Here is a 27,598-nt window from a genome sequence, read left to right on the forward strand (position 1 = left end):
TTTGGCAAATAAATGTACCTTTTTATTGGATATTGAGGGCATTAGTACCAAGAAGGCACGGACCAGACTTCATAACAACAAATCATTTTTTTAACTACAGGGTGACAAAAAAAAAAAAAACTTTCATTGTTTCCTGAAGGGAGATCCTTTCACAGAAAGGATTATGGACGCAGACATACAGACTCTTACAAAGTGTAAGTATGACCATATATTGAAGTCAGAAAAGGAAGTTAGAACAAATTATGAAGACTTTAAGGACATGGGTTATGACTGTATGGCTATGTACCTTAACACAAACTGTTTTATTAACATAAGAAACATCATTGTCCATCAAAATATGACTTTTAGACATTGTCCATTAATGAGAAGGAATAATTATAAGTTTAAAACAGTGAAAGAAAAGAAAAAACTGTACGAAATATAGAAGTTGTTTTTAATTACATAGCAGTATCAAATTCATGTATTTGTTATTTATTACATAAATGTTGTTTTTAAAGCCTTGTTCAGTTGCTGTATTGCCAGTATGTGATAAAACTGTTGGTTTGAATAATGACAGTTAGTTAAAGCTGAACTGGGATGACTCAGAATAAAATAACAGTGATCTAAAATGATGAATGTATGAGTTTGGAAACACGCTAAGAACGTTTGAGCCACACAAAACAGACACACTTACACGTCATACAGCTCAGCCTAGCTAAATAAAATGAGCTGGAGTTTGACTGACAGCCGACAGACATGTTGAAAAGCAACTCGGAGAGTCTCGGCTCAGCTGAAGGTGTTAAATATCGGAGTTTTGCAGGCGACACGTATGTGAACACAGTGAACATTTTAAGGGAAAGTTTGGGGAACTGTGTTTATTCACTTTATCGAAAAGGAAATATGAAGCTACCACCAGCAGCAGGTTAGCCTAGCTTAGCGTAAAGACTGGAAACAGAGGGAAACAGCTAGCCTGGCTCTGTCCAAAGGTAACAAAATCCACCTACCAGCACCTCTGAAACTCTTGAAAAAAACCAGAATGTGAAGACGACATGTTGTGTTTCTACGGGTGCTAAAATTATTTTAGTTGACAAGAAACAGTCTTTACATACCGTAACCCCGTTGTGTTTCCACTTTGGTTTCTGTACGGATTAAACAAACCAGATATCAGGTGGTAATTGGTGACTTTAAGAGCTGCTGGAAGGTTTGCTTTATGCTAAGCTAAGCTAATCATCCTCTGGCCGTAGCTTCATATAGTTTACGGTCATGAGAGCTTTATCGAGCTTCTCATCTAACTCTAAGAAATAATGAGTAATACGCGTATTTCACCAACTTCTCAACTCTTTCTTTAATCGTCCAATCTTTTTAAATGAGTGTTTTTCGGTATCTTCAAGGATCATTTGAACCACTTAGAAAGTTGTATGTACAACTTAATAATGCTGCGGTCATGATAAAGGTTGTTTTCCACCCTATTAATCAAGAGTACAAGAGTGTTTTCACCACAGAGAAGCTAAAAATATGACGGCGTATCTTTAATAAAGCCTAACAGTACTGATTTAAATTAGACGGAGCTGTAACTGTGGCACTTTGAATTTGAGCTGCATGATTTCATGAGTAAAAACACCTTGTTTGTTGTTGCAGCCTGCAACAACCTCCCGTCCTCACTCACACCAGCTGTAGTGTATTGAAATCTGAGGTGTGATTTGTGAGAAATAACAGCTTGTACATCCTGTCAGCTACCATAGCCTTACCGCAAGATTAAAATTATAAAACCAGTCTTTCTTGTTTAGGGCCACAAACATCATCACCCGTTCCTTAATACTGTCACACATAAAATCTGTAATACTGAATGAAATCAACTGCACGCAGAGTAACTGTTCAACATACACAAGTCTGGCCAGCTCATACAAAAATACAACATGTAAAGAGATTTCAGGTAAAACAGGTAAAGACAGGATGCAAAATAAAATAAAAAAAGTAACAAATTCCAGTTTAAAATGATGAGACAAAAACAGAATGAAATAAAACTGAGCAGGAGAGAGGAAGATGTACATGTATGCATCAAAATGTACGGTTTGTTTTGGCCGACAGCCAACCCGGGCTCCATTTTGAGTCTAGATTACAGGGAAGCTTTTGTGGCCACAAACTCAAATCATGTCAGGACACGCAGGAACTTACTCAACCTCATTCCTCCCAGGACGTGAAACAGTTTGAAATCTTGTCTTTTTGAAATTTAAGAAGCTGAAAGACTGGCTTGATCTGCTTACACTGTGTACAGGGGTTAAAAATAAAGTGGAGAAGGCTTTGAATTCTGATGGCTTGGATCTTTAAAATGACTAAGGTGAGGGTGTGTGATTGTCAAGGCGAAGGTTTGACACCTGCATAGTGTGATGAAGGCACATCGGGTGTGTGTTCACATGATTAAGAGTCCAGTCAGAGGGGAGTTGGCACACTGCACTTCCTGTTGAGGTAAAATGAAGCGGCGTAGAAGAAGACCGGGGCAAGAAAACAAGGCTGGTTTCTCTCAAAGCATTATGGGTTCATGTTCCCTCCCGCCGTGACTTTGAAATGTTTTTGCCACGGCTGCCCAGAGAGAATTAGTTGGACATTTCCCTTTTATTTATTTCCATTTCTTGTCTTTGGTTCGTAGCTCAGAGTGATTTTGTTCTTTGTGTCCTCCAGAGAAAATCTTTGATACGCTCTTCGTGTCCGTGCATGAGTCTCTGTCTGCTGTAAGCCTACGTGCATGCACACACCGTCTTTTTATGACCGTATAATGCAGGCAAACAAGACGTCTGGAGGAGACATATTTGAATAAAAATGTTTCTTAAAAGAAGATGACACGATCCCTTTTGTTTCCTTTCACACAGGGGAGCAGCTCGGGTTACGGGTTCTTTTGAACCCAGTGTTTGTTCTTAAAGTTTCAGCCAGAATCCTCCATGTTTGTTCATTATTATGTGTTATTCGTCTTAAGTGGTGAAGGGACAGCCAACTTGCTGCCAGTTTACTCATCGCTGCCAAGAATAGAAACCACCTCTCCAGCGCTCTCTCTCCTCTCGCCTCGTTCCCTGAGGGCTGAAACGTCTCCACATCTGACAAGGAGGAGCGAAAAAAGGTCACCCCGAGGTCGCCTTGCGTCCGCCTCCGTCACACCACGAACTCGGGGACCTCTTCGCTGGTCAGGTCCAGGGAGAAGTATTTGTTGGTTCTCTTGATGGGAAACGGGTGCTGCTCGCCGAGCATGCCGGCGCGCTGATCGGCGAGGCCCTGATAGGCGCCGCCGTCGCTCAGCTCCTGGGCGCAGCCGAACGTGTAGCTGTGGGCGGTGTCCTGGCAGAGCTCCGCCCACTGCAGGCAGTCCTTCTGGTAGAGCCGGACGTCGTCGAGAGACTGGCTGTGCCGGTCGGTCGAAGACTGAGGCTTCCTGCTCGCAGATGTCTGCAGGTGGAAATCAAATGTTATGAAAAAAAGCGCCAGGCGACACTATTAATTATCACTCACTGATAACAATCATCACTTTGTAGTCATACTGTCATTAACTTTCCCTCCTCTATTTTGCTTCTGCTTTCAGCTGCGTTTGTTGTTCTGCATCAAGATGTTACAGTGTAGTTATTAAGCCGCTGTAGTTCCTCCTCTAAACTGTAGCTACATGTCTGAAACAATGTAATACTGCAACTGAACAAAACTGTTTCTTATTCAATAATAAGAAAAGGTGGACCTTCCCGTTGTTGCTCATATAACAGAGTGTATCAGAGAATATTGTGTCAGTGGGGAAACTATAAATTCAACCTATGATGTAAATATCTGGAGCAGGAATATAAATCCAGCTCTACTTTGTGACCCCCAAAAGTCTCTTTTATGTCTGCAGAGGAGCAACAACTTGTGTCTTGAAAAAGGATGTAAACCATGGTGGCAATACATTCTGATCTCCTGAGAAGGAGCTCGCCATATGACACACTTACATCAGATACTCTGTAATTTACCTTTTGATCAGTTACGGATACAACTAAAAAAAATAAACAACCACACAGCAAATCAGGATCCAAAACAACCATTTTTACCAAAGTTAATGCATTTCAGGATGCATTTCTCTAAACATTACTTGTGCATACATACGTAGTGCATCTGAATTACCTGTGGCAGAGACTCAATGCTCTGTCCTCTCATCTTGACGACGGTCTCAGAGGAGCTGGAAGTGGAGGAGCTGACGTCTTTCACTATCAGTCCTGTGGAGAACAGATAATGTTCAGCTCCAGTATAAAACAGCTCTCCATCAACCTCCCTCGGCTTATTGTGGACTGCTTGGTGGTAGGAAAATTTCACAGATAAAGAAAGAATTCACCCCTGGGTCTATATGCCTGTCTGTGGAGACTCTTGTTCAAGAAGTACTTGTTGGAAAATTAAGAATTCTCTAGAAGTCTAAACTATAAATTCAATAAAAGTAGAGCTGAATCAGTGAGACAGTGTCCGTACCTGAGTATCCGTTGCTCTGATCAGGCGACATGGTCAACATGTCCTCGGTGATGTGGATACACAGCTCCTGGTCCAGAGCCATCTCATGAAGCTCCTCGTAGTCTTTGGGGTCGTCCACCAGCATCTCAATTTCTGAGGGAACAAATGTTGTCGGCATTATTACAACTCACAACAAAATCTTTAATCCAGCTTCCAACTAGTAATCTGCACGTTTTTAGTGTTTTTAGTGTAGTGTAGTTTTTTGGACTACAACATTAACTCTGCACTCTTACCGTCATCGTCGAGTATGCGTTCCTTGCCGCTGCTCTCGATGCCGGAGGTGTGCGAGCTCCCGTGGCTGGTTGTGGAAGAGCTGCAGGTTCGTAGGGGCCTGTGCGGGGCCTGACTCGGGGCCCTGAAGCTGTCTGTCTCGATGCCGGAGGTGTGCGAGCTGCCGTGGCTAGTGGTGGAGTGGCGGGACAGGCGTTTGTGATGAGACATGCTCCCTGCGCTGCTGCCACTGGCCCGGGAACGTTTGTCCAGGTGATCCATGTCCAGTTCCAGAGCGTCGCTGATATACGACTCCCTGTACTGCTTCTTCTCTGAAATCAACCAAACATGGACACATTTTAATATTTATAACAGACTGGATATAGTTCAAAATGTTATTTTCTTGTGATAAAACTTAAAATTAGATATATGTTGGACTATTTTATGGCCCTGAGTAGCTACAAGGCAACCAGTAAAGGCTCCAGGAAGTTACTGCTCCCTCCTCTGTTGTATTTCTGACAAGAGGAGTTAACAAGCACTGAAATCTTAAGGTTTTACAAGGTTACAAGGTTTACTTTCATGTTGTTGTGTTTTGGCACACAGTGCAAGACAAGATAAGAAAAGAAAGAGCCATATGAAAAGCTGGCGAATACCTTCGTTTTCCTCCAAGCGGCGGACTTGTTTGAGAACGGGCTGCAGGTTCATGTAGAGCCGGTGGCTGTTGCTGAGCAGCTGCAGGAGGTGGCGAGAGCGCACGGGACAACCTGTGTAGTAGATGAGTTTACGGGCCGAGGGCAGACCGTCGGGAAGGATTTCAAACTTCTTCCCCTGAGAGAGCGACAGGAGGACAAAAAAAAAGAGATAGCACATTAATTCTGATTACAGGACTGTGTGATTTATAGCAGTTAGTAATGTAGGATTATTAAATAGGAATGTAGATTTCAAATTGTAATTCAGTGTCAGAAAGTCCCGCAGGCAAACCGCAGAGGAATAAAGTCTGCTCCTCAAAACTATGCTGCAGCCAAACACAATGCAACAATCAGTTCCTGTATCTGTTCTTCATTTCTTCATACAGACACTGAAACAAAGCATTTTTGAGCAGTTTTGATGATTTTCCAGGAAGAGGACATGTTGGCTGAATGCACGGAAAAACTAAAATGGTGGGTTTGTGCTCTCTCCCGCGCCTTTTGGCACAGGCTCGACCCAATAACAGCTGTCTTCAGTGTCAGCGGGGTTGTTCGCAATACAGACCTATAAACATTTCTGCACGGGTTTGGACTTTCAAAGGCGACGGGTGGGTTTAAAGCCCTGGAAAAAGCAAAGAGCTGCACATTTCTGACCACAAGACTGAGCGTTCGCTTTATTTATCCAGACATTTTTTAAAAAAAGAAACCAGCTTAAAGCCGGGCCATAGGTAGGGGAGCACATTATAGGTATTCGTCTTTGTACTATAGGGAAATTAGTTTATAAAAACCAACTGACAGGTCACTGACAGTGGCTTTCCCATAAACGATGATTTTCTCTGGGCAGAGGCTGAAAGGCTTCCTGTTCAAATCCCTGGAACTGGAGGAAAACTCGGTGGGAAAACGGAGAAGAAATTCTCTTCCATCCCTCAAGTTGAGTATTTGTCTTTAACCTCAAACTGCCCCTCTGCAGCTACTAGTGGCCACCAGGAAACACTGGAATCGTACTGGGCAGCAACCTAGTGTGAATGAGCCAAACTGAGTGAGGCAAAGCAGGTTACTGCCGCATGAAATTCCCCCTGGTGATCTTGTTGCTTGGTTTTCAACTCGTTTAGGGTACAGCTACAACATGTCTTAGCCAGGTATGCTGTAAATGTTGCTGTTATTTTCAGGATGAGTTGAACTGGCCTAACACGTGGGTGGCGCTATATATGTTTATACGTGCATTTTTTATTGGTTTTCATTGGTTTTTAACATTCAGATCAGAGCAAACATACATATATATATATATAAAGGAAGGAGGAGAGTGTCAGTGTATAAGAATGATGTTGATGAGCCTTAAACTATGTATAATTCACAGTGCAAAATGAAAAAGGAGAGTTTCATATATTTTCCTGTTGTTTTTCTTATTTCCATATGGGATCAAATGTTGCACTACAGTTCCCATCATGCTTTGAGAGAGTCAAATCAAATGTAATCACCATCATTTCTGACTTGTAAATCATAACACCCATAATCATAATTATTACTAGGAAACAGATTTTTCTGAAAGCTCTGTTATAGTTTATCAAACAACAGAACTGAAAACAAACACAGACGCCTCATATCAGCCATCATTCAAGGTAATTAAACACACACTTTATGGATGTAGTGCTACGTTAGTATCAGTATTTGTTACTCTCACACAACTCTGTAGTCACACAAGCATCTGGAGTAAGTCGTAAACATGGGAATCTTTTCCATCTCTCACATCCATCCCACATAACCTGAATGTGGCACTTGAGTCTTTTTTTTTTAGCCTACAGTCACAATGTTTAGTTAACACTTTGCCAAATCTGCACCATGTAAGGTCACGATTCGATCCATTACCTGCTGAAGGTCCCTGTTTGCACCGTAACTATGAATCTGTTTGACGCAGAATCAACTTCTCTGCTGGTGGTAACTCTGTTCCAGACCAAAAACACACAGCAGCAGACTGGTGTCAAGTGGCAAGTTATTAAAAGGTATTCAGATGCCACTTAGAAAAGTTTCTTGTTTCAGTACACATGGTCAGACCATCTAAACTCTCTCTGCTCAGGACAGCTGGACAACTTTCTCCCTCTTCCAACAATTCCTCCCTAACAGGCCACACACATCGAAAAAACTCCCAGCATCACCCAGGGGCCGTTTTTTTTTATATCCAACAATCCCTCAACACGACCAGCATCAGCCAGAGTACTGGCGAGGTTGAGTCTCAAACCCAACACCACAGGACGCCAGGGTGATTACTTCATTTCAGCTCTCAGGGGGAGTATATCAAACTCTCACTGGCTCAGGAGGAGCATAAATGCATCAGAAACACATTCCCCTCCTTCCTTAAAATCTTGATAAAAAAGACAAGCTAGTCACCCCGGCCAATATCATGTCAATAGAAAATCCCCCTGAAACCATTGCAACATCTGGTGTTTATTGACCCACACATCCCTCCACCCTGCTCTGCACTCTGGCTTGTTCGGCCGTAGCTGCAGCCGTGGTGGCAGCGGTGTTGGATGACGTGACTCATGGGTGGGGTGGAGGAGAAAGCCTGTTATTCAGGAGTAGGGTGGGACGGGGCCACGAGAGGCCCTTCACGTCCACAGCAAAACCACAGCCACGCCACCGCCGGTTCGCTCTCACGACGCTGCAGACAGCAGACGCGAGGAAACCACCGAAAAACACAAGAATGAGGAAAAACAGGATGTCTCTGGCGTGAACTGTGTGGCAGATGCGAGGGGTGTTTGTACTAAAATTAGGCAAAAAAAGCTAAACTAACCGCTCTCTTGGATCAAAACCATCTGAGACAACAAAGCAAGTTTCTCAGGAGGGCTAACAGTCATGCAACCTGCTTATAAAGTCCCTTCAGTTGGACAGAAATAAACAAGTAGCCAAAATTAGAGTGAAAATAGAGTTGTTTTTGAGAAACAGCAATGATTAGCAATAATGACCTCTGATTAATAGCCGACTGGCAGAAACCGTGATGCCGTCACAGGGAAACAGATATATGGTAAGCTTCTAGGCCTTCCTGCGATAACAGAAACCCTATGGAAGCAAATTAACCGACTGCTGCGCTCAGCTTAACGACAGGCTGACTCAGAGCCCAGATGAGAAGATTTAACAGGATTTCCTTTAAAGGGCACAGGGGCACCAGTGATAATTGATAAAAAAAATTAATAAATCAAGAGGCATGTATATCATACGAGAGAAAATACTGCTGCTGATTGCATGAAAATATGTATACAGTATACAGTGTCTGCCTGCGCGTGTGTGTGTGTGTGTGCACATGCAAGGAAAGTCTTTCTAAATCCCTGATTAGTTCCAGAGGACTTGCAGGGCTAAGATAAAACAGCAGTGTGGAGAAAAGAAGCCTTGCGTAAAAATTTCCACGACCCTGAGCAGGAGCTAGGCTTTCACAAACATCGCCATAAGCCAGGAGATGCTTGGGTTTCGTCATCGCTGGAATGAGTCTTAGAAAAATAAAACAAAATACGGGACCGAGGAAAAATGTTTCTCTGGGCTATGTGTTGAAAAAAGGTGTGACTGACTCACCACAAATACCAGTTTTCCCACGTTGGTCCAGGGGAAGTCGTACAACAGTTGCCTCACGGACCCGACGTTCTGCAACACATGAAGACAGTAATTATAGATACAGTAATAGCTTGGAGCTGATTAAAAATTCAACAAAGAAACAACAAGCACACTGTTGCACTACACAACCAATAGAAGTAAATTCTGTCCATTATTCAGCTCTGACAGTATTTTAAAATTTTGGAAAATACAGGACCAACAGTGCAGCAATATCCCTTCATCTTTCTTATGGCTGCAACTAATTATTATTTTCACTATTGATTTTTTTGCTCAATTAATCATTTAGGCTATATTATTTTAGAAAATAGTGAAACAAATATAACCATGTTATTGTTAACTATGTTCAAGATGCTAATTGTACCGTATATGAAGATATAATAAATGCTTTAATTTTAATGATACAAAACAGACAAAAACAGAGAAGCAAAGACAAAAATGACTTGGTTTGTAGTGCTCTTATTTTCAGAAATGAGGAATTTATAAAGCAAAAGTAAGAAAAACAGAAAGTCTAAACAGGAATGAACAACATAGAAAATCCACATAACAAAACTAACATTAATTGCTAAGTAAGAAACATGGAATACCTGAAATATTTGGATACCACGTAACGTCAGTCCCAACGTAAGAGATGCCTCTACTTCCTTCTTGTCCTGTTGAAAGAGATGAGGTGAAATACAAGTTCAAGTCAAATCTGATACAGTGGAATAACCCGAACTGTCAATACGTCAAATGTTACTTTAACCAAATAAAAATCACAACATCATCTTGGACTGAAACAATAATGCTCTCTGTGCTGGAAAAGACTCAATTCATTAGTACAATACACAGCTACAGTAAATAGTCCCATCTCTCACCTTGTAGAGTCTGTAGTAGTGGACAGTGACGTCATCAAGCTGGGCACTCTCCTTAATGTATTTGAGGTGTGCCTCCGAAGCCGTGAGGGCAAACTGGTCTTTGTGCATGTTCGGGATATGCCTCAGGATGTATTCACGGCCGCGTTTGGCTATCACCTGAGCGGGGAAGAGAAAGAGGGAAGCGTCAGGCTCGGCTGCCCTGAAGCTGTACAGGCTCATTACGACAGATCGGCAGCACAGGATGCCAATGAGGGTAATGAAGCTCCCTGCCGCAGGGCAAACAGATGTCAACCTGGAAAGGCTGAACGAGAGCCAGAGGCACGAACCCGGAAGCGCCCTCGCTACGCTTCGCATGTGGCTTCAGAGGATTTTTTGTAAGTAAGCTTTCTAAGCGCCTAAATCTGTGGGAGATTTACTGCAGGGTAGCGCTCATCATCAAACAATTTCCTGTCACTGCTGGTTTCAAGAGGCGATAAGGAGGCAGGAGGCTAATTACAGGAAGTGAAGGGCAATCAGACGGGTGTGGCAGACGCAGCCAGAGAGGTAGAGGATGGTGGTGGTGGAGGGGAAGGTGCCAGTGTGCCCAGAATAGCCGTGTCAGCAGGAGCATTTCTCAAGAATAAAAAAGAACAACAGTGTGTGTGCCACTTCCAGGGACAAAAATAAACTTCGTGTCCCAGTTCTCATTATCTCACATGCTCAGATGTGGAGCTGTCGCTAAGTGTTTGGTCAGCATGATTAATGGAAGGTGGCTACAGACCCACAAACTGTGTACACGGCGCGGGTCAGGACAGCCTGAAAACACACCTTTACTGTACAGCTCCTCAGTCAGTGATACAGCAGTTTATTTTTGGGTCTTTTTCAGCTGAGACCTTGTTTAAGTCACCGACGTTTTACGAGGACATTCACTGTGACTCACTGCAATGTCAGACAGACTTGCCACAGAAGGATTCACCAGTCTAATACAGTAATGTGTGTTAACTGTATTACTCATATTTAACATTACTTTTAAGCTTCCTCTGTATGCCTCAGCTTTGCACATGAAGGTAATATAGTAGAACAATGACTGGAGGGCGTCCCAGCATCCGAATGGTTAAGGTGGATACTATGGTTGCATGTCATACCCCTCTCTCCTTTCCTGTCTGCCTCTCCATTATCCAATACCTAATTACAAAAATCATTAGCATTTTAATAAGAATGATCCTGAATACAGCTGAAATGATTAGCTGATCAATAGAAAATGAATCAGTTTTTATGTATTATTTGACAGAGACATTTTTTAAAGCAGAAATGCCGAAAATTAAGTTGTTGTTGCTTCTCCAGAGACGATTTACTGTTTTTCTCCATTATAGATCATTGTAAATTGAGTTGGTTGGACAAAACAAGACATTTAAAAACGTCACCTCAGATATTTTCGTTATTATCTGAAATTAATAACTGATTAATTGAGAAAATACTGACTAATCGATAATGCAATAGTTGTAGCCCTAATCATTAAGATATCAGAATTAATGTTAAAGCATAAAAAGTCCTTCACAATAAACTCCAAAAGCAAGAAGTGCATGTTGGCCACAGCATCCACACAAAAGCCAAAACAATAATCCATGTCTCCCTATAGTCATTACACATAAGCACCAAGTATTCAAGTGATATTAAAACAAGATGTGATCCGATGCAGGTGCAGAAGGACAGGGAATATCCAGATGTGGTTTGGTGTGAAAAGGAATGTAAAAGAAAGTTCAGGATGACGGTCAGTCGTCTTAAATCATCTGTTCTTCTCTGGTAAATCTGACACACGAGGGCTCGGCCCACATGTGGTACTAGTTGGACATACTCACCCATGGGGGGAAGTAGGCTTCGGGTTCAAAGTACTTCCCAAAGTGCTTGTTGCGTTTGAAGTTGCCGAGGTCAGCCTGGAGGGCGAAGGCTGCCAGGAGGAAGTAGGCCTCCTCCCTCTGGATACACTGTGAGAGCAGCACCTGTTTCCTCAAGTGCCAGTAGTAGTAGTACCTGGCTGCCCGGTCACTGCAGGAAGGACAAACAGGTAAGTTAACTGGATTATAGGTTGACTGGTGGTACACTGAGGGATGCTAGTGCTTGTACAGGTATGTAATGTAAGTTGTGTACAGTCAGTTGAGGGGCTTTACTTGCCTGATCAATCTCCCGTTCTCGACGTAATACTGCGCTCTGAAGTGAATGATCATTGGAGGCCCGAACTGGTCGATCCCCTGGAAAAGAAACACATGAACACCCTTGTTTATTTTCAGAAAGAGTGTAACATTTATATCAGAGTACACATGTAATAGTTAGATGAAGAGTATAAAGGTTTAAAACTGGAAAGAACCAGCAGATATAAAACATCTCAGCTTTCCAGGTGTGACGTAACATCAGCAAACACAGCACACTAGTGTTTACCAACTGGGCTGACCTGGCTTCAGTTTATATCCGACAATATCTCGTGTTGGTGGGTTCATTTGTTTTGAGTTTTATCTGCTGTTACAATAGGGCTCAGCACATTAATAGAAATGAGGGGACAGGAACCGGCTATGGCTCCCATTGACTGTTCTTTTGTTACGCAGAATAACACAAGACAACAGCTGCATCAATAACAACTAAATTAGGTAATCTGTGTGTTTCTGGAGCTGCTCAAGGCTTGTTTACATCAGTTACATGTATAAACACCTTCATGTCCTCTGCTCACTGTTAAACTTCGGACTGAATCATTTCTCACCTTGCTGGCTTCTCTCTTCCATTCTTTGGGGCAGTATTTTGATAGCTTCTGATCCAGCTCCATATAGATGTGTTCATTATCTGTCGGAGGAGAGGAAACAGAGTTAGACTCAGACACTCGCTCTCTGTGTCATCAGGTGTGTGTGTGTGTGTGTGTGTGTGTGTGTGTGTGTGTGTGTGTGTGGGTGTACATGTGGATGTATAGGCGCCTCCATGTTTGTGTATGGACTATGAAATCCCCCCTGAATGCGCTGTGTTCAAAGCCTGCCTCAGAGCCCTCACATCAGACAGCCTCTGCACTTCCTTTTGTACTCAGAGCCTCTGGTGTTCCTCCTCATTTCCTCACCTCGCTCTGTCATGTCTTAATCTGCTCCTGAAGTGACGCCTTTCATGAGTTGCGGGCCCGCTGATCTGACAACTCTGAGTTTTCTATACAATGAAGCCCCCGTTGAAAAGCAAAAGAAGATGAAGTGCAGGAGCAGAGCCTGTTTGGCGGAACATCAATGCTTATTACCTCCGCAAAGGATGTTTTTGGTGCTTACAGAAAACCTACTGGCCTGACCTTCATAAAACTTGGTGAACAGGTGTAGCATGGAAGGAGGCTGTTCTAGTTTTCTATCAATTTTGTGAACTGTAACGAAGACTAGATTATGGGTTTTATGAGCCGTGGTTAAATTCTGAGTAGTAACACATTTATGTTAACGCCTTGTGTTAATAAAAAATAAAAAAATCCCACAAGCCCGAGTGGCATCTTCCCATGAAGATAGTTTTGGTTTTATTTGGGGACAATCTGAGATCTCCACCGCGGAGACTTCTGCCGCCATCCAGATACAATTGAGGTCAATCATATTTGGTCTGTGGTGGCTAAAGAATCCAAAAATTACATTTGACACTCTCCACAGCAACATCTGTCTCCAGAAACAATATCCTGCTGCTCCGCAGACCTCATTGTGAAAAGTTTTCATTGAGAACTATTTGTGGTTGCACGTCGTAGATCTATGTTTTTTAAGATGTCAGGAAACTTTTTGTGGTGTGTGTTCTGTTAACAGAATATTATATCAATTTATGTAGACAGGAACATAATTCAGACAGAATGCGTGAAGAAAAAAAAAAGTTTTACTCTGAATCAGTTAATTATCTAGTTGCTCTATGTATAAAGAACAAAGGACACGAGTATGTTAAAAGTGGAGAGATGTCTTAAGATGTTTGGGTCAAAACTAAAGCAATCAATCCCACGCTGCTTTAGAATAATTATCTAACAATCTGACGATTATTATCTCGGGTTGACTGCTCTAACTCCAACTTTCTTGCACTCATCAATAGTGCATAAATTGTTTTTTAATCTGAGGTAAGTTCTCCAAACAGCAGATGCATTTGAACCCGTGTCTGATGTGGCAGCCCTGCTGTGGACGCTCTGGTCAGGGGGACAGCGGGTGACGCACAGGGAGTGGGTGGCCTCTGTTTGCCCTGGGGATTTCACGCTGTTCAGACAAGCACTTCAGGAATGTCCCACAATCAGACCCATTGGCTCCTGCTCAACTGACCTGCTGGGCCGTCATTGGCTCATCTGGAGGCCAGCTGTCTGAAAAACACCGCCTTTGCAATTTACTCTCTCTTTGCAGTTGCCTACGACTGTCACCCGCTGTCTGCCCCGCGCCACAGCACAGACGCAGTGACTCATTCCAGACGTACGCCCCTCACCACACCGTCACCATAAAAAAACAACTTCAGCTTTGCTAAACAATGGGAGCCAGTCAGGACGAGGAGGCCCTAGTTCCTGGCATACTGCCATGACATGGAGGTGAGAGATGCTCCATTTAGGGCAGATTCCTGTTTCTCAGCCGTATTATTGGTCGGAGGAAGGTAACTGCCTGGTTACACTGTTGTTATGTGGCTCTGGTACTCGTGACTGCGTCCACTCCATGGTTTGCATGATTGAACCATGTAATTCAAATGTTTACATGTTAAATAAAAATGAGGCCACAGAACTGAATCGTCAGCCTCCATTAGCGTGGAAATGGAAATGCGAAGAACAGTCCTAGAAAACAAAGGCTGTTCTGTTCGGATTATGGGTAAACAAGTTAAAACATAGATAAACTGTGTGCAGCACACCACAAAACAACACATGGAACTGCACAAACAGAGACAGGAAGTATTTGTTTGTCCCCTCCCAAGTAATCCCTGAAAGACTTACTCTGAATAACACTGAGTCCAAACAGGTGACAGTCCTTCAACCTCAGGAGGTCACACACCTGGACCAACAGTTCCTGGCACAGGGTCTTCACCTGAGGAAGACGGAAGAGGAAGAGGATTTCATCTTTTACCCATTATAGAAATAACACAAACATAAATAATCACACATAAACTACTCCGCTGCTAATGTCTGGTATGACTTTCATGTTTTTGTGAGCCACTATAAACAGTTAGCTCAGACACATGCAGAGCAATGTGTGCATGCTTCACAAAGCTGTGACTAATGCTGCATGCCTAAACATATTTCAGTTCAAGTAGGAACCTTGTTTTTGGCCCCCAACAATTGCAAAGTGTATAAAGAGCTGTTGAAAGAATGGAAATAAATTGAACTGTTGTCAATTTAAATGAAATACAAAGGCTCTTTTCGTTTTGTAAGTAGCAGCTGACAGCTGCCAAGAAATACCATGACTTTGTGAAATGAAAACCACTAAGTGCATGCTCTTAAAAGAATCAATCAATCAATTATTACCATGTCTGTAGCTAGCAGTTGGTTGTCTTAGCCTAGCATAAAGACTGGAATCAGGGGGAAACAGCTAGCCTGGCTCCGTCCAAAGGTCAGAAAATCCACCGACTAGCTCATCTAAAGCTCACTAATTAACATATATATTATATATAGTAATATGTTATATATTGATTAAAATGTGGCTTTAAGAAAGGGTTGCGTGCTGCTACCATTAGACAGAATAAATAAGCATAAGCACATCTTCCAAGATGTCAAATGATTCCTGTAGTTGTTCATTCTAAGAAAACATGACGTAAAGTTTGTTTTCCTTCATATCTGGACAAAAAAATTTAACTTTAATTTATTATATTTTACATCTAAAAAAGGTTATACAGTTCTTCTTTAGGTTGAGAGCAGCATTGCTATAGATTAAAATACATTTGTACTCACATTGACTATGACATTGAGCGTGTCATCATTGGGCAAAAAGACACAGACGCAGCGGCGGTCCTGCATGGTTTTGTTGTTGTGGAAGTTCAGTTTGTTCATCTTCGTGTGGCTGGGACAGGACAGGCCCCTCCGCCTGCTACCGTGGGCTCCGGGCCCTCTGACGACCCGCCTCCACCACCGCAGTCACAGTATCCCTGATTTCAGCTGCAGCCCAGTACGGACGCACCGGCACCTTCAGGCTCAGCAGGCCAAGCAGAACTCACAGGGCAGAGCATGGGGACCCGAGCTGCAGTCAGCCACTGCGGAGACAACATCAGAGAACATGGAGGATGTGATGTTAGTGCACTTCATCATTTAGCTCTATGTGTTCTGCAGGATGAGAAATGGCCTCGTGGTTGACATGAAAATGATGAAACCGTTTGAAGATATAAATTGGAGTTTAAAAATAGGAAATCTGCAGAGGAATATGTTCCCCTTAAAAAGAGTCAGACAGTGTAGGAGAAATAAAAGACAGACACACAAAAAAAAGGAGGGCAGCACTCCCTGTTTGTGTCCATGAGTATGTGACATCATTTCAGGGGAATGTCAGCGACTCCTGAGGAACATGTGAACATCTGTCTGGAGAGGAACTGATGATATGTAATGATGGCATGAAGAGAAGGAAACAGACAGACTGAGTGACTCATACCAAAAAAAACAACTGATCCATCACTTCTATCACTTTCTTTTGAAAAAACAACACCGGCTCTGAACTTTAACAAACCAGAAATACGACAGTGAAGCAAAAAGAAAAAGCATTGCCAGGCTTGACTTGAACAGCTGTTAGGGAACTTAGGCATGGGGGGGATTTAGACATTGACTGGGTGTCTGACTTTGTTGGCTCTGTAAGCCAAACAGCTCCACATTTTCCTCCTGGCATCGGTTTTGTCAACTCATTCAGTTCTGTTGACATGCTTTTGGCTGTTTGGATTTTTCACTGTCTGCTGAAATCCACATGCAAGAGGAAGACTGCAGCTGAAATACAAGTACTCAAAAGGCCTCAAAAAGAAATGTAATTCTGTCTTTTGCGGTTGTATCATTTTGAAAGAAATGCTTCCCTTTTTTTAGGAAATAGAGTGTCTTTGTATCAAAGGGCAGCGGTGAAGTGTTACAGGAATGTGAAAGAATATCTGCAAATGTTGAAATGTTTTGACAATGTGTTTGGGAATGTTGACTTTTATCCTGCACCTGAGCCCAAGTCAGATTAAATACTCACGCTTCTGCCTCTCTTCTATGACAGCAAAGTGTTCCCTTTATCTACCAACTATATACCTCTCTCTCTCACACACACACTAGAGTATACACACACCTCCAACATGAACAGTTTGAGCAGCAAGTACCTCACAGCATGAGCCGTGCCCGAGGACGTGTGAGACCTTCAGAGGGTGTGAAAACTCTCAGACTAGACAAAAGAATGTTAAAGGACAATCAATCCACATTATCACTTCTTCCTGTTGAGAGTCACTCAACTTGAAGCCATGTTGTCATTAAAAACAGATAGGACGGATACTGGGCCGGATCACATTACAGAGTGAAAAACAATTAGCATTTAAAAAAGATGCTTTGTGAGAAGTAAAGGTTTATTCAAAACAGGGTAAAAGTTTAACCTAGATATTCAAGATAAAAAATAAAGCTGTATTTAAGTCTCATACAAGATAAAATCAGTAAATTGTTACTTTAACAAAGCAAGCAGCAGAGGAAACAACACCAGAACCAGACTGATGACAATAAACAACAGCTTTAACTGTGTGCTTAGACTTCTGCTGCAAAGTAGAAAAAAAAAATACTTCTGGAGTACCTATTCAATACGCCTGCTGTCCACATATAACGCGGCTCTGTTGCAGCAGAGACAGGCAGCATTGTGGGCAGCACAGCCATAAATACACATGCTGTTGACATACAGCATCAGTTCTCATTAGAGCTGGTCATTGGATGTGCAGCGTGCCGGGCAACCAGCCGCTCAGCAAAAGTCTGCTGATGAGCCATGACTGGGACAGCTCCCCGCGCTGCTGCTGACCTTCAGTAAACACCTCACCACTGCACTGCTCGCACAAATAGGAACACACATGTGCATGCAGGCAAGAACAGAAGACACACGTGCATCAGATGCATCCACACACAGACACACACACACACACACACACACACACACACACACACACACACATATAATAGGTATGTTTCTGCGTTCTTTCCTCGAACATATGTCAGGTGCTACTACTTAACCGCTGAGCTGTGTGATGGCAGCGGGGTTAATTAGGAGTGAGAGCCATCTAACTGGATCACTTCCCTCCATCACTCGCTTCCCCTCCAGAGACTGAGAGTGATGCCAGTAAGCTGGGATGGATATAATATTTGCAGAAACTACCTGGTTTTTAAATGTTTTTTGTTGTTGTTTATTGTCGTTTTAGATGCAGGAAAACAATAAAGAGTAACTCAACAGAAGCTGGATTTACACTTGATGCAAGGGGTTATCGGCAGCCCCACTAGACGTCTTTGTATCTTTGTATGTGATCAGGCTATATACAACCCCAAATGGTGAAACAACGTAATGAAGCATTTTAAGAACTATTCCTCCGAGGTGCTTTTTTTTTTTTGCCTGGGTTTGAAATCTGTGTACAAGGTGGAAAAATTCACACATCGAGCTGAGTCTCCCCGCAGAAACGTTAATGGCCCTTGAAGGAAGTGTTGAAGTCATATCACATTGCACTTTCAGCCAGAAATATGATTCCTGACTTCCACAGACACATCCTAGTTAGGACTCGCTTGTAGAGGCAGGGTCATCATCAGCTCAGACATAACTCAGTTTAGTCCTTATTGATGGGTTTAAAGGTCTGTTGTGTCATGTCTAGTCCACACATGAGACATCACCACAGCGGGAAATGTCCACTGTATAATGTAAGGGTGGATTCTCTTACATGCTCGGTACCGGGAGCTCCGTGTGATGGACGAGAGTGCTGGATAATGAAATTACTGCTGCTTTCCATTCCCCTTTCACTGCCGTGTAAAGTGTGATGCAACAGTAAAGTCCAGCTAGAGCCGCACACACACACACACACACACACACACACACACACACACACACACACACACACACACACACAAAGAACAGCCAACTGAGCTTCCTCCTGCCTTTCAGCCTCAAACAGGGATTCTGTCAACGTGGCAAACCTCAGAGTCAGGCATGACACCAAATCCCACACTGGAATACAGAGAAAGGGCCTCTGTCACAACCATACCTCTCTCTTTCTCATTCTTTCCCTCCTGCTTTGACATCAGAAGGGCGGAGAGTCTCTGTGTCCAACTGTTGGACGCTGGAGCCAATGAAAAAACTTCTCTTTGCTTGGAGAAGCAGAAGGAACAGACCAACTGAGGGAGGCTGTCACCACGCTGATTTAAGAATAGCTTCAGGTACAGTATGTAAAAAAACAGGGAGAAAAGAGTTGGATATATACATCAGAGAGAGGGAGAGAGAGGGAGAGCAGGAGGGAGGGAGATGGAGGGAGGCAGCATTCGAAGCTTAGGCATGAAAAAAGAAAAAACTGCTGCAGTCAGGAGAATTCCTCACTAACATCTGCTTCTCATTCCAACAATGGCGGCCTTTGATTCCTGATGCACACAACGAGCAGCACCGCCACCGCCACCACCGTCTCCATGCACACGGCATCCTCTGACAGCATCCTAAAACCTGCACTGTAATCCAAACAGCGCTTGTACACACGTCTTGTTCAATTCGACAAACTCCTTTTGTTTGTGGCTTCACCTTCCTCGAGAACTACGAGGACCATTCAGTCTTGATCGAATAGTTGATTAACTATTTGTGGCTAGCCTGAATACAGATAGGGGCTTTTATTTGTAGTCTAACCAAACCTGCTCCTCTTCTGAAGCCGTTTGCCGTCTTTCTGTAGGACTTTGTTGTCCTCTCATAAACAACTCAGCTGTTAATAATACATTTGTATGGATGCACACCAGCTAAAAAACTATCACGCTCAAACTGTGAAGCAGCTACTCTCATGAGGGAGGAAATACATAACCCAAAGTTTAGATAAGTCTTTATGGCTAATGGATCGTATCCAGTGATTTTAGCCGTTATCGGACCGATACCAATACTGAGTATCGGATTGGTACGTTATTGATACCTAATGACAATTAAGGGCAACTAAAATAATGCCCAAACCTCCTGTAAAGATTCAAAACTTCCATTTGACATAAATAAAAGAAGAATACGGCAAAATAAAACCAAGTTGGTCCTACATTCACACAATGAATCCCCTAGCCTATATTTCTGACATGTTTCTAAAAAAAGACTTTACAATGGGGCTGGGTGTATGCAACAAAAAGACAAAGCAAAATCTAATTTTATGGAACTAGTTATACGGGAGGAAGCCTGTTTCAAGCCTGCAAATGCTGACACAAACTGCCCTTGCTGAAATATTTAAAGGGCTCCCTTTTCAAAGGGCATGACTTTTATAAATAGTGCCAACGACTGGATCAGACTGGGAACTGGTCATTCCCCCCCGTGCCTCAGTTCCCTGCCAAAAGATCTGTTTATTCAGCTGATGAGAAATGTTGCTGAGCTGAAGAGTAGCTCTAAGGGCCTGTCCTCAGGAATACGTTTTTCTGGAATACGGATAAATACTTTATTGTATCGGCCTCGCGTCCAGACGGATACGGCGTCTTCGGGGTGTGAAAACTGTATTTTTTTAAAACGGATCCCAGAGTGGGAAAATCCCACAACGCCGGATTGCCCGTGTCGTCTGGACAGCGATAGCGTTTTTTTTCTGAAACGATGACATATTAGCCCCGCCTCTCTAGCCTTTAACCTCAGCCGCTGCCGCTAGACGCGTCATAACAACAACAACAACAATGGCGGACTACTACTATTTGTTTGTAAACAGTGCATGCTCCATGGTTTCTCTTCCGGTTTTAGTGTATTGGTGTGGCGGCGTCACAGCGCCACATACAGGCCTGGCATATGTGCTACAGCGTTTTGGGTCGTTTCAGTGAATCCGTGTGGACGCAGATATTTCTGGAAACGACGCCATGTTTACGGAGATTTTTTTCAAAATGACACCGTATTGGGTGAGGCCGCATATTCGTGAGGACAGGCCCTAAATCACATTGGTCAGAAGATGGCATTAGCCTTCGCAGCGAGACTTTACTTCTCCTCCTCCTCCTCCTCTGTTTAACCTAGTGATCCACTGAAAGGAGGAGCCGAGTGTTAAAAAATAAACAGGAAAAAGCACGCTAGTGGGCGACATGCTTGACCACCCAAACCACTAATTCTGGATCGTCTAAACATCTATTTTGGATTCTGGCTGGCTTGTCATGATGTTGGGAAGTAGCTGTCATTATGTACCGGAAACGTGCTCTTATGTGTATTATGCTTGGCAAATAAAGCTGCTGTGACTCTGATAATTTTGTCTTGAAACATATGTTATCTTACATTTGACTTTCTCTGCCGTCGACAGACTATCGGCGGTGTAAACAAACAACCGTGACGCTTGCTGATATTAATAGAGCCTGGAGGCATGTTTAGCTGCTCCCCCATAAATACCTGGATACTCTGTGTGTGTGTTTTTAGCCTTTAAGCCTAATCTCGGAGGCAGAGGGAAAACACACTGCACAATTTAAGACCATGATTCCCATGATCCTTTGCCCATAAGATCATCTAGCAGATATTTTGTATGTCTATTTCCACTGTGGCAGCAGGGAGGATAAACAATCTGTTTCTGGCTCAGAGTCAAACTACAAGTCTGAGAACCTAAACCAGATTTTAACGACTTACTTCAAGTTGATGAAATGTAGGATCTGAATTATTGTAATTATCCACGACACAAGATCGACCCACTAAATATAATATGCTTTCATGCTAAGTATAATCTATATGTTTGCTCGCACAAATCCAGCATCTGAGAAGTAAACGCCTGGATGCTCTCCTTCATCAAATGTCACGCTCATTAACCGCTGAAGGTCAGGCCTGTACACAGCGTGGTATTGTAATGGTGTTACATAATTAACAATTGGATGGTGGGTGGCCCTCGAGCTAAAACCGCAACTCGCGCTGTAAATGCAGCTGCAATATTTACCGTACATTATCTTGATTCACTGGAGGGGGGTTATCTCACTGGAAAGGAATCTTAAAGACTTTTGGCCTTTGACTTTCAATCATCCTTGTGTCTGTTGTCCAGGAAATACTCTAGATTAAGAAGCCGCAGCGCCAACCTGCTTAATGAATCATTCTCCTTCTTGATGAATATATAATTATGAAAGTGAGAGTGAAAGCTTAACTCAATGGCTGCCTTTAGCAACAACCTTCGAAATGGCGACACACCAGCTTCTCAACCTGCCCTAGTTGAGCTGTTTTTACGGCGTCTGGTTTAATGCTTGTGGCACCAGCTATCCGGGCTTTATGGACGGATAAAGGTTGAAATTAATGGTGGGAATCTTTGGGAATCTTGTGATTCGATTTTGATTCTTGGTGACATATTGTGATTCATAATTACGCTGGATTGTGGAAAGGAGGGCACTACTTTCAGGCCTTTACTCTTGTGTAAAACTCGTGTTTTTTAGTCTAATGAACTGCAGTCTGAAACATAACAGCTGAGCCAACTGGTCTGACTGTGAGATTATGCAGCTTTTTCACTACAGAAAGTTAGCTGCAATGTGTCTGAAGCAGGTCTCCAGTCTGTATGGGAATACTGATCACCACCACTGGTTACAGAAGTAGGTGTGTATGTGTTTTGGAGTGCTTTTACCAACTCTGCTGCAGTGCTAGTACCATGGAAATCCACTGGTATCCACAACACTGTCCAGCTACAGGTCTTTTGAGAGTTATTTTCTATCAATTCCTCACCCCTCACTGAACTTGAACATGAAATATGTAGGTTTTTTGTCAAACAGCTTTCAAGCAGCAAAGTGCAAAAAACCAATGAGTTCACACCGAAGAACAGCTTAAGCTCGGTTACCTATATGGAGAAATGATTTCAACATTTATAACATCTGGCTTCCATGTGGCTCCAAGCAAGGAGTAAGAGAGCACACACACACACACACACACACACACACACACATACACACACACACAAATCTCAAACCGCCGGCACTGAGAGACATGTTAGAACAGAGTCAGCAGTCGCTCTCTGCCCTCCCCGCCCAGCATTCAGGCTTGGACTGGGCATGAGTAACCCCACCAAACTAGCAATCGCAATGCAACACACCGCGGAGACGTCAACCCGACCATTACGTATGCTTGAAATAGTGCAAGCGGCCCTAAAGGAGAGGGTTAAAAAACGAGCTGCAATTATAACAAACCCTAAACCGAACCCTGTTGTTTTGTTTCAGGCGCGGATCTTCTGTTTTGACAGGATAAAAAAGGTTGTTGCTCGTGATCTGATCTGTTTCCTGCGTGCAGCTTTTGTAACAGGATTGTCTGCTATTGTTTACACTGTCACGCCTGGGGAGAGTCATAAGACGGAAATTTTCTTCGCCTTTTTTTCTCAGGAAAAATAATAAACTGTGCTGAAAGTTAACTGCAGCATTTCATGAGATGGGAAAAAAAAATACCTGTAAATATTTGAAAGTTGGCCGAGTGCAACAACTTACAGCTGCATGGTTTCACCTCTCCCAGTCACTTGTTAGCGTGCCAGCTTTTCCTGTAGCTATGAAACCCACATCCGGAAAATACCTCAATGGAATGACAAATTAAAGATAATGTAAGTACATAATTTGGCCCGATTGTTCACCCTGCACCAAAACCCAACAAAAGACTTACAACTGGAATAAAACTTTGATACCGAGTTATAAATATGCTGCTAAGACTTATTCATAAACTCTGGTATCTGGTTCAACCGACCCAGGACTGATCCTGCCGTCTCAGTAACACATCTGCCTGCAACAAATCCTACCAAAATTCACAAAATATTCCAAAATCAACTAAATGTCCTACAGGAAACTGTTTGTGAGCTGTTGTGAGAAGCGTGTGAGATAAGCTGATAACATCTTCGGAGGGGGGTGCAGGCAGGTTAAATCACTGGTCAACTTCCTTGAAAAGGACTCAAGCTTCACTGAGAAGGCCAAGTAAGCAAAGGAAAACAACACAATCCAAGGAAAGGGGAGAAAGGGAGACAAATGCAGGAAGAAGTGACCTATTTTTTTTCTTCTTCTGTCTCCTTTGGTGCACTTGAGACCTGGACGTGTGGAGTCAGGGAACATCCCTGCAGTAGAAGAGAAGGTATGCAACACTGAAGTTTTAGCACTTAGGGGTTATGTCTCCTGTAGAGCATTTTCAGGACTCACAGGGACATTATTCTAATCAAAAAAAACCACACAAGGTTAATCTTTAAAAACTTACAGCCTTCTCTCCGGCTGTTTTTCTCAGCTCTTTAAAAGCTGACTTTCCTGAGATACAAGATTTGCATCCAAAAGCAGCCACATGGGCTAGATACAGAGCAACATGAGTGAGGAGCCTAGGGCACCTGTATAATTTACACCAAGCAGGACATTTGACTGCGCACACACCCACATATACTGTAGACACAGTGGAGTAAACGCATGCAATCAGACGGTAAGCGATCTCCTTCTTTATGTCAATAACAATAATCTCATCTTTTTCTCATGAACCTGTGGCACCCTCATTCCCCAGTTACATTATCCAGAAACTCAAAACACAGTTCCTCTTACTCCTTATCGTCTTAGAAACAAGGTTGAAGGCAGATTGAGTGATAGATTCAGGAGAGAGCATTTTATAAACAAGCCTCTGGAATGGCCTCACAGCATGTATCAGGCTACCTTGGGAAAATTTGCATCGCGAGGAGACGATTATGTAAAATGCGTATAACAGTTAGCTATGAACAGCACCGCAGATGCTCTCTCCTTCAGCTTCAGGTACAGTTTTTGTATTCAGTGCAGAGTTTTAGCATCAGAGAAAGCCGGCCCAGAGGCTAAGGATCCAGCTGAGCTTTTGATGCTGAGCTAATACGGAGGAAATCACAGAGAGATTCAGAAAAACAACAAGGTCCGGCATTCACGAAGAGCGTGTGTGTAACGAGTAATGTCATACGCCATCTGTGGCTCTATGGCAGCACAGTAAAGGTTAATGGCTCCAGATAGCAAAACATATCCATTGCTCATATAAAGTTATACGTGGGAGGGGGGAGAGGAAGGGGGGGATTGCCTTGTGCAATTATGGGCCATCCCAGCACACATTCCAACAGATTCATCTGAATGAGTCACCGACACACACACACACACCGACCATCTTTGTTCACACGTTTCCTCTTAGTTTCCTACGCAAGCAGCGCTCTTCCTGTCCAGACAGCACCTGCACCATCATCTCTCTCTCCCATTCACTTTGCTCTGTTACAACAACTGAGCCAAGACAGTGCTGCGATCGCAAAAACATGAATTGTTTTCCTTCCGTTCCTCCTCCCCCCCCCTCTCCCTCACCCATAGCTGGAGCAGAGATCTGGATGGGCATGCTGGGGAGTGGGCCAGCCAAGGTAGCTGATTAACGTACCATGTGTACTGGATGAGGTTCAAGTGTTCACAGTTCCTTGCGAGGGATCCCCTGACTGACTGCACGGATGTCTGCAGAGCAAACCATCAGCTTTTCCTTTGTAAATTGCAAATTTGAGAACTGCAACCAACATCGTGCAACGTCTGTACCGCGTGCAACAACGTTTATTACATGACATAAACGACCTCATTATGACAAAGGCAATGGACGTATGAGTGACAGGGAGGTTAAATCACAGGTCACAAGTTCAGATGGCAAAGCGTCCTCGCTGCTGAAGGGTCCTTGAGCAAGATAAGTTCCCCAATAGCTTCAGGAAGCACTCAACATCTGACTCTCACATCTCTGGAAACAAGATATTTGCAGTGAGAGGAGAATTATTATTATAAATCACAGCATCAATCACCCGATCTGTTGAAAAGTGCTGGAGCCAAACAATGTCGCAGCCTATAATGAGCCAACGCTTTGTGAGGATTCCCATTCCCGTTTTTTTTCCCTGATTGCTCTTTGGTCTAATATTAAACAGAGGGGAAATTGTTGGCATTCCTGAGCGCTAAGAAAACAACTTTGTTGAGCAGTTTGTTCAGGAGAGAAGAAACGGGGGAATTTGCAGCTTTGAACGGGAGGTTACACATCATTTTGTGACATTTACTTCGCAGTACTGTCTGGATTGGACGTCGGTGGATGTATGGGGTATTGTTGGCATGGTAACCATACAACAATAACAATAGAGGGGATTTGTGTTCCAACTAATTATTTACTTTATCGCTACCAACAACAATAAAGAAACAAATTCACTTTGCAGGACAGGTTTTTAAAAGGTACGAGAGGATTAAGTTACGTGATATCGTGGTGTCTCTCTACGGTAATTATTGTTTAACAGATGGGCAGCATGGGGAGTCAAGAATATGACACTGATTGTAAACTGAGGGCTATGATACATTCAAATGCAGACCCCACTGTTTACTTAGATTTGATGCATCTGGTGGGTTGTTCTTTACATCTATATTAGATGTAATCGCCTTACTTACAGTATCGTATCGTATACTGAATCGTAACTCCTGTATCACGATATGTATCTGCAGATTCTTGCCAATACACAGGCCTACTGGAAACAGCAATCTATAGCTAAATTCAAATAAGAAATAAGAGTCATATTGGTAATTATGGTAAAAATGAATGAAAGTCTTCTATGACAATATATATAAGATCCAATAACATTATGAAAATCCTACAGGAACCAAACATTTTACTTATAAAGGTGATAAAAAGTAATTAAAGGTTGCACGATATGGAAAAAACATCATATTGAGATTACTTTTGACAGATATTGGCGATTCACGGTTATGTGGGAAATTTTTGAATCACAAATTTAATTTTTACTATAGAATAAACATATTATAGTGAACAAACACATATTCTTAAATCTGGAGAACACAATTTGTAGACCAGAGCACCTCTGCAGCACTACAGTACTTTATTATAATGCTGTTTTGTCATATTTTACCCTTTTCCATATTGTATATTCGTATATATTGCGATTTCGATAATATTTAAATTTTTTTGTGCAGCCCCAAAACCAACAGGAAATAGAGATTCTCAATAGGATTGTGAAAATCCTAAAAGAAAACTATTTCCTTTATAATTCCTATAGGATTTTTTTTTAAATGTAAGTGAATCCTAAAGGACTTTATTGGAAAAGTTAAAGTTCCTATAGCACTTTTTGACTCGGGATAGTGCACAGTATAAAGTTATCCCTTATCTTATCCAACTTTACCCGTTGAACTAGTCTGCAAACACATCAGTTAAACACAAAATGTCTCAACTAACAGGAGGAAAAAAAAAACTCGGGTTACTCATATTTCATGGCAACAGTCCCTGTGTAATATCCTGGCAGCATCACCCGTACTGAAGCATGAACCAACACAACTTAGAAAAAAAAAACACGAATATAAACAGATTCATATATAAAATCTCCATTTTTATACCCATTTTGAATAGATACGAGTTGCTGAAGAGACGTCGCAGTTGCTGCTGAAGTCTCCCCGAGTGTGATGGACTAAAAACGGATAAAATGCACTCAAAGCATCCGGTTAGTGGAGCAAAAACAAAACTCACCTTTTAATGAGAACAACTTATTCCTTTTAAAAAGAAAAAAAAATGTTAATCCGAAGGAGTTAATTTACACACACCAAAAAAAAAAAAAAAAACAACACAGAAGGAAAGAAATCCACAGTTTTTTTTTTTTTAGGGGGAAAGACTTGAGTAAGTTTCGGAGAAGAGTCGTCGTCCTGCCGCCGTCGACCGGAGCCACATTCTGTTCCCCGCTGGA

At 42.6% G+C, this 27,598-nt stretch overlaps 1 protein-coding gene across 1 annotated transcript; it reads right to left on the reverse strand.

The window, feature by feature from the left end:
- On the reverse strand, window positions 1–27,598 carry frmd6 (FERM domain containing 6). The gene is made up of 14 exons (XM_051391557.1): window positions 27,385–27,598; window positions 15,714–16,012; window positions 14,763–14,853; window positions 12,570–12,649; window positions 11,990–12,066; window positions 11,677–11,863; window positions 9,839–9,994; window positions 9,569–9,634; window positions 8,946–9,014; window positions 5,352–5,526; window positions 4,722–5,030; window positions 4,450–4,581; window positions 4,111–4,202; window positions 1–3,414 (listed from the first exon to the last, which is right to left on the reverse strand). The coding sequence occupies exons 2-14, from the start codon at window positions 15,810–15,812 to the stop codon at window positions 3,124–3,126; spliced, it is 1,824 nt and encodes a 607-aa protein (XP_051247517.1). The 5' UTR covers window positions 15,813–16,012; window positions 27,385–27,598; the 3' UTR covers window positions 1–3,123.

This window comes from Dicentrarchus labrax, unplaced genomic scaffold (assembly GCF_905237075.1).
Source record: "Dicentrarchus labrax unplaced genomic scaffold, dlabrax2021, whole genome shotgun sequence".
Classification (NCBI taxonomy): domain Eukaryota; kingdom Metazoa; phylum Chordata; class Actinopteri; family Moronidae; genus Dicentrarchus; species Dicentrarchus labrax.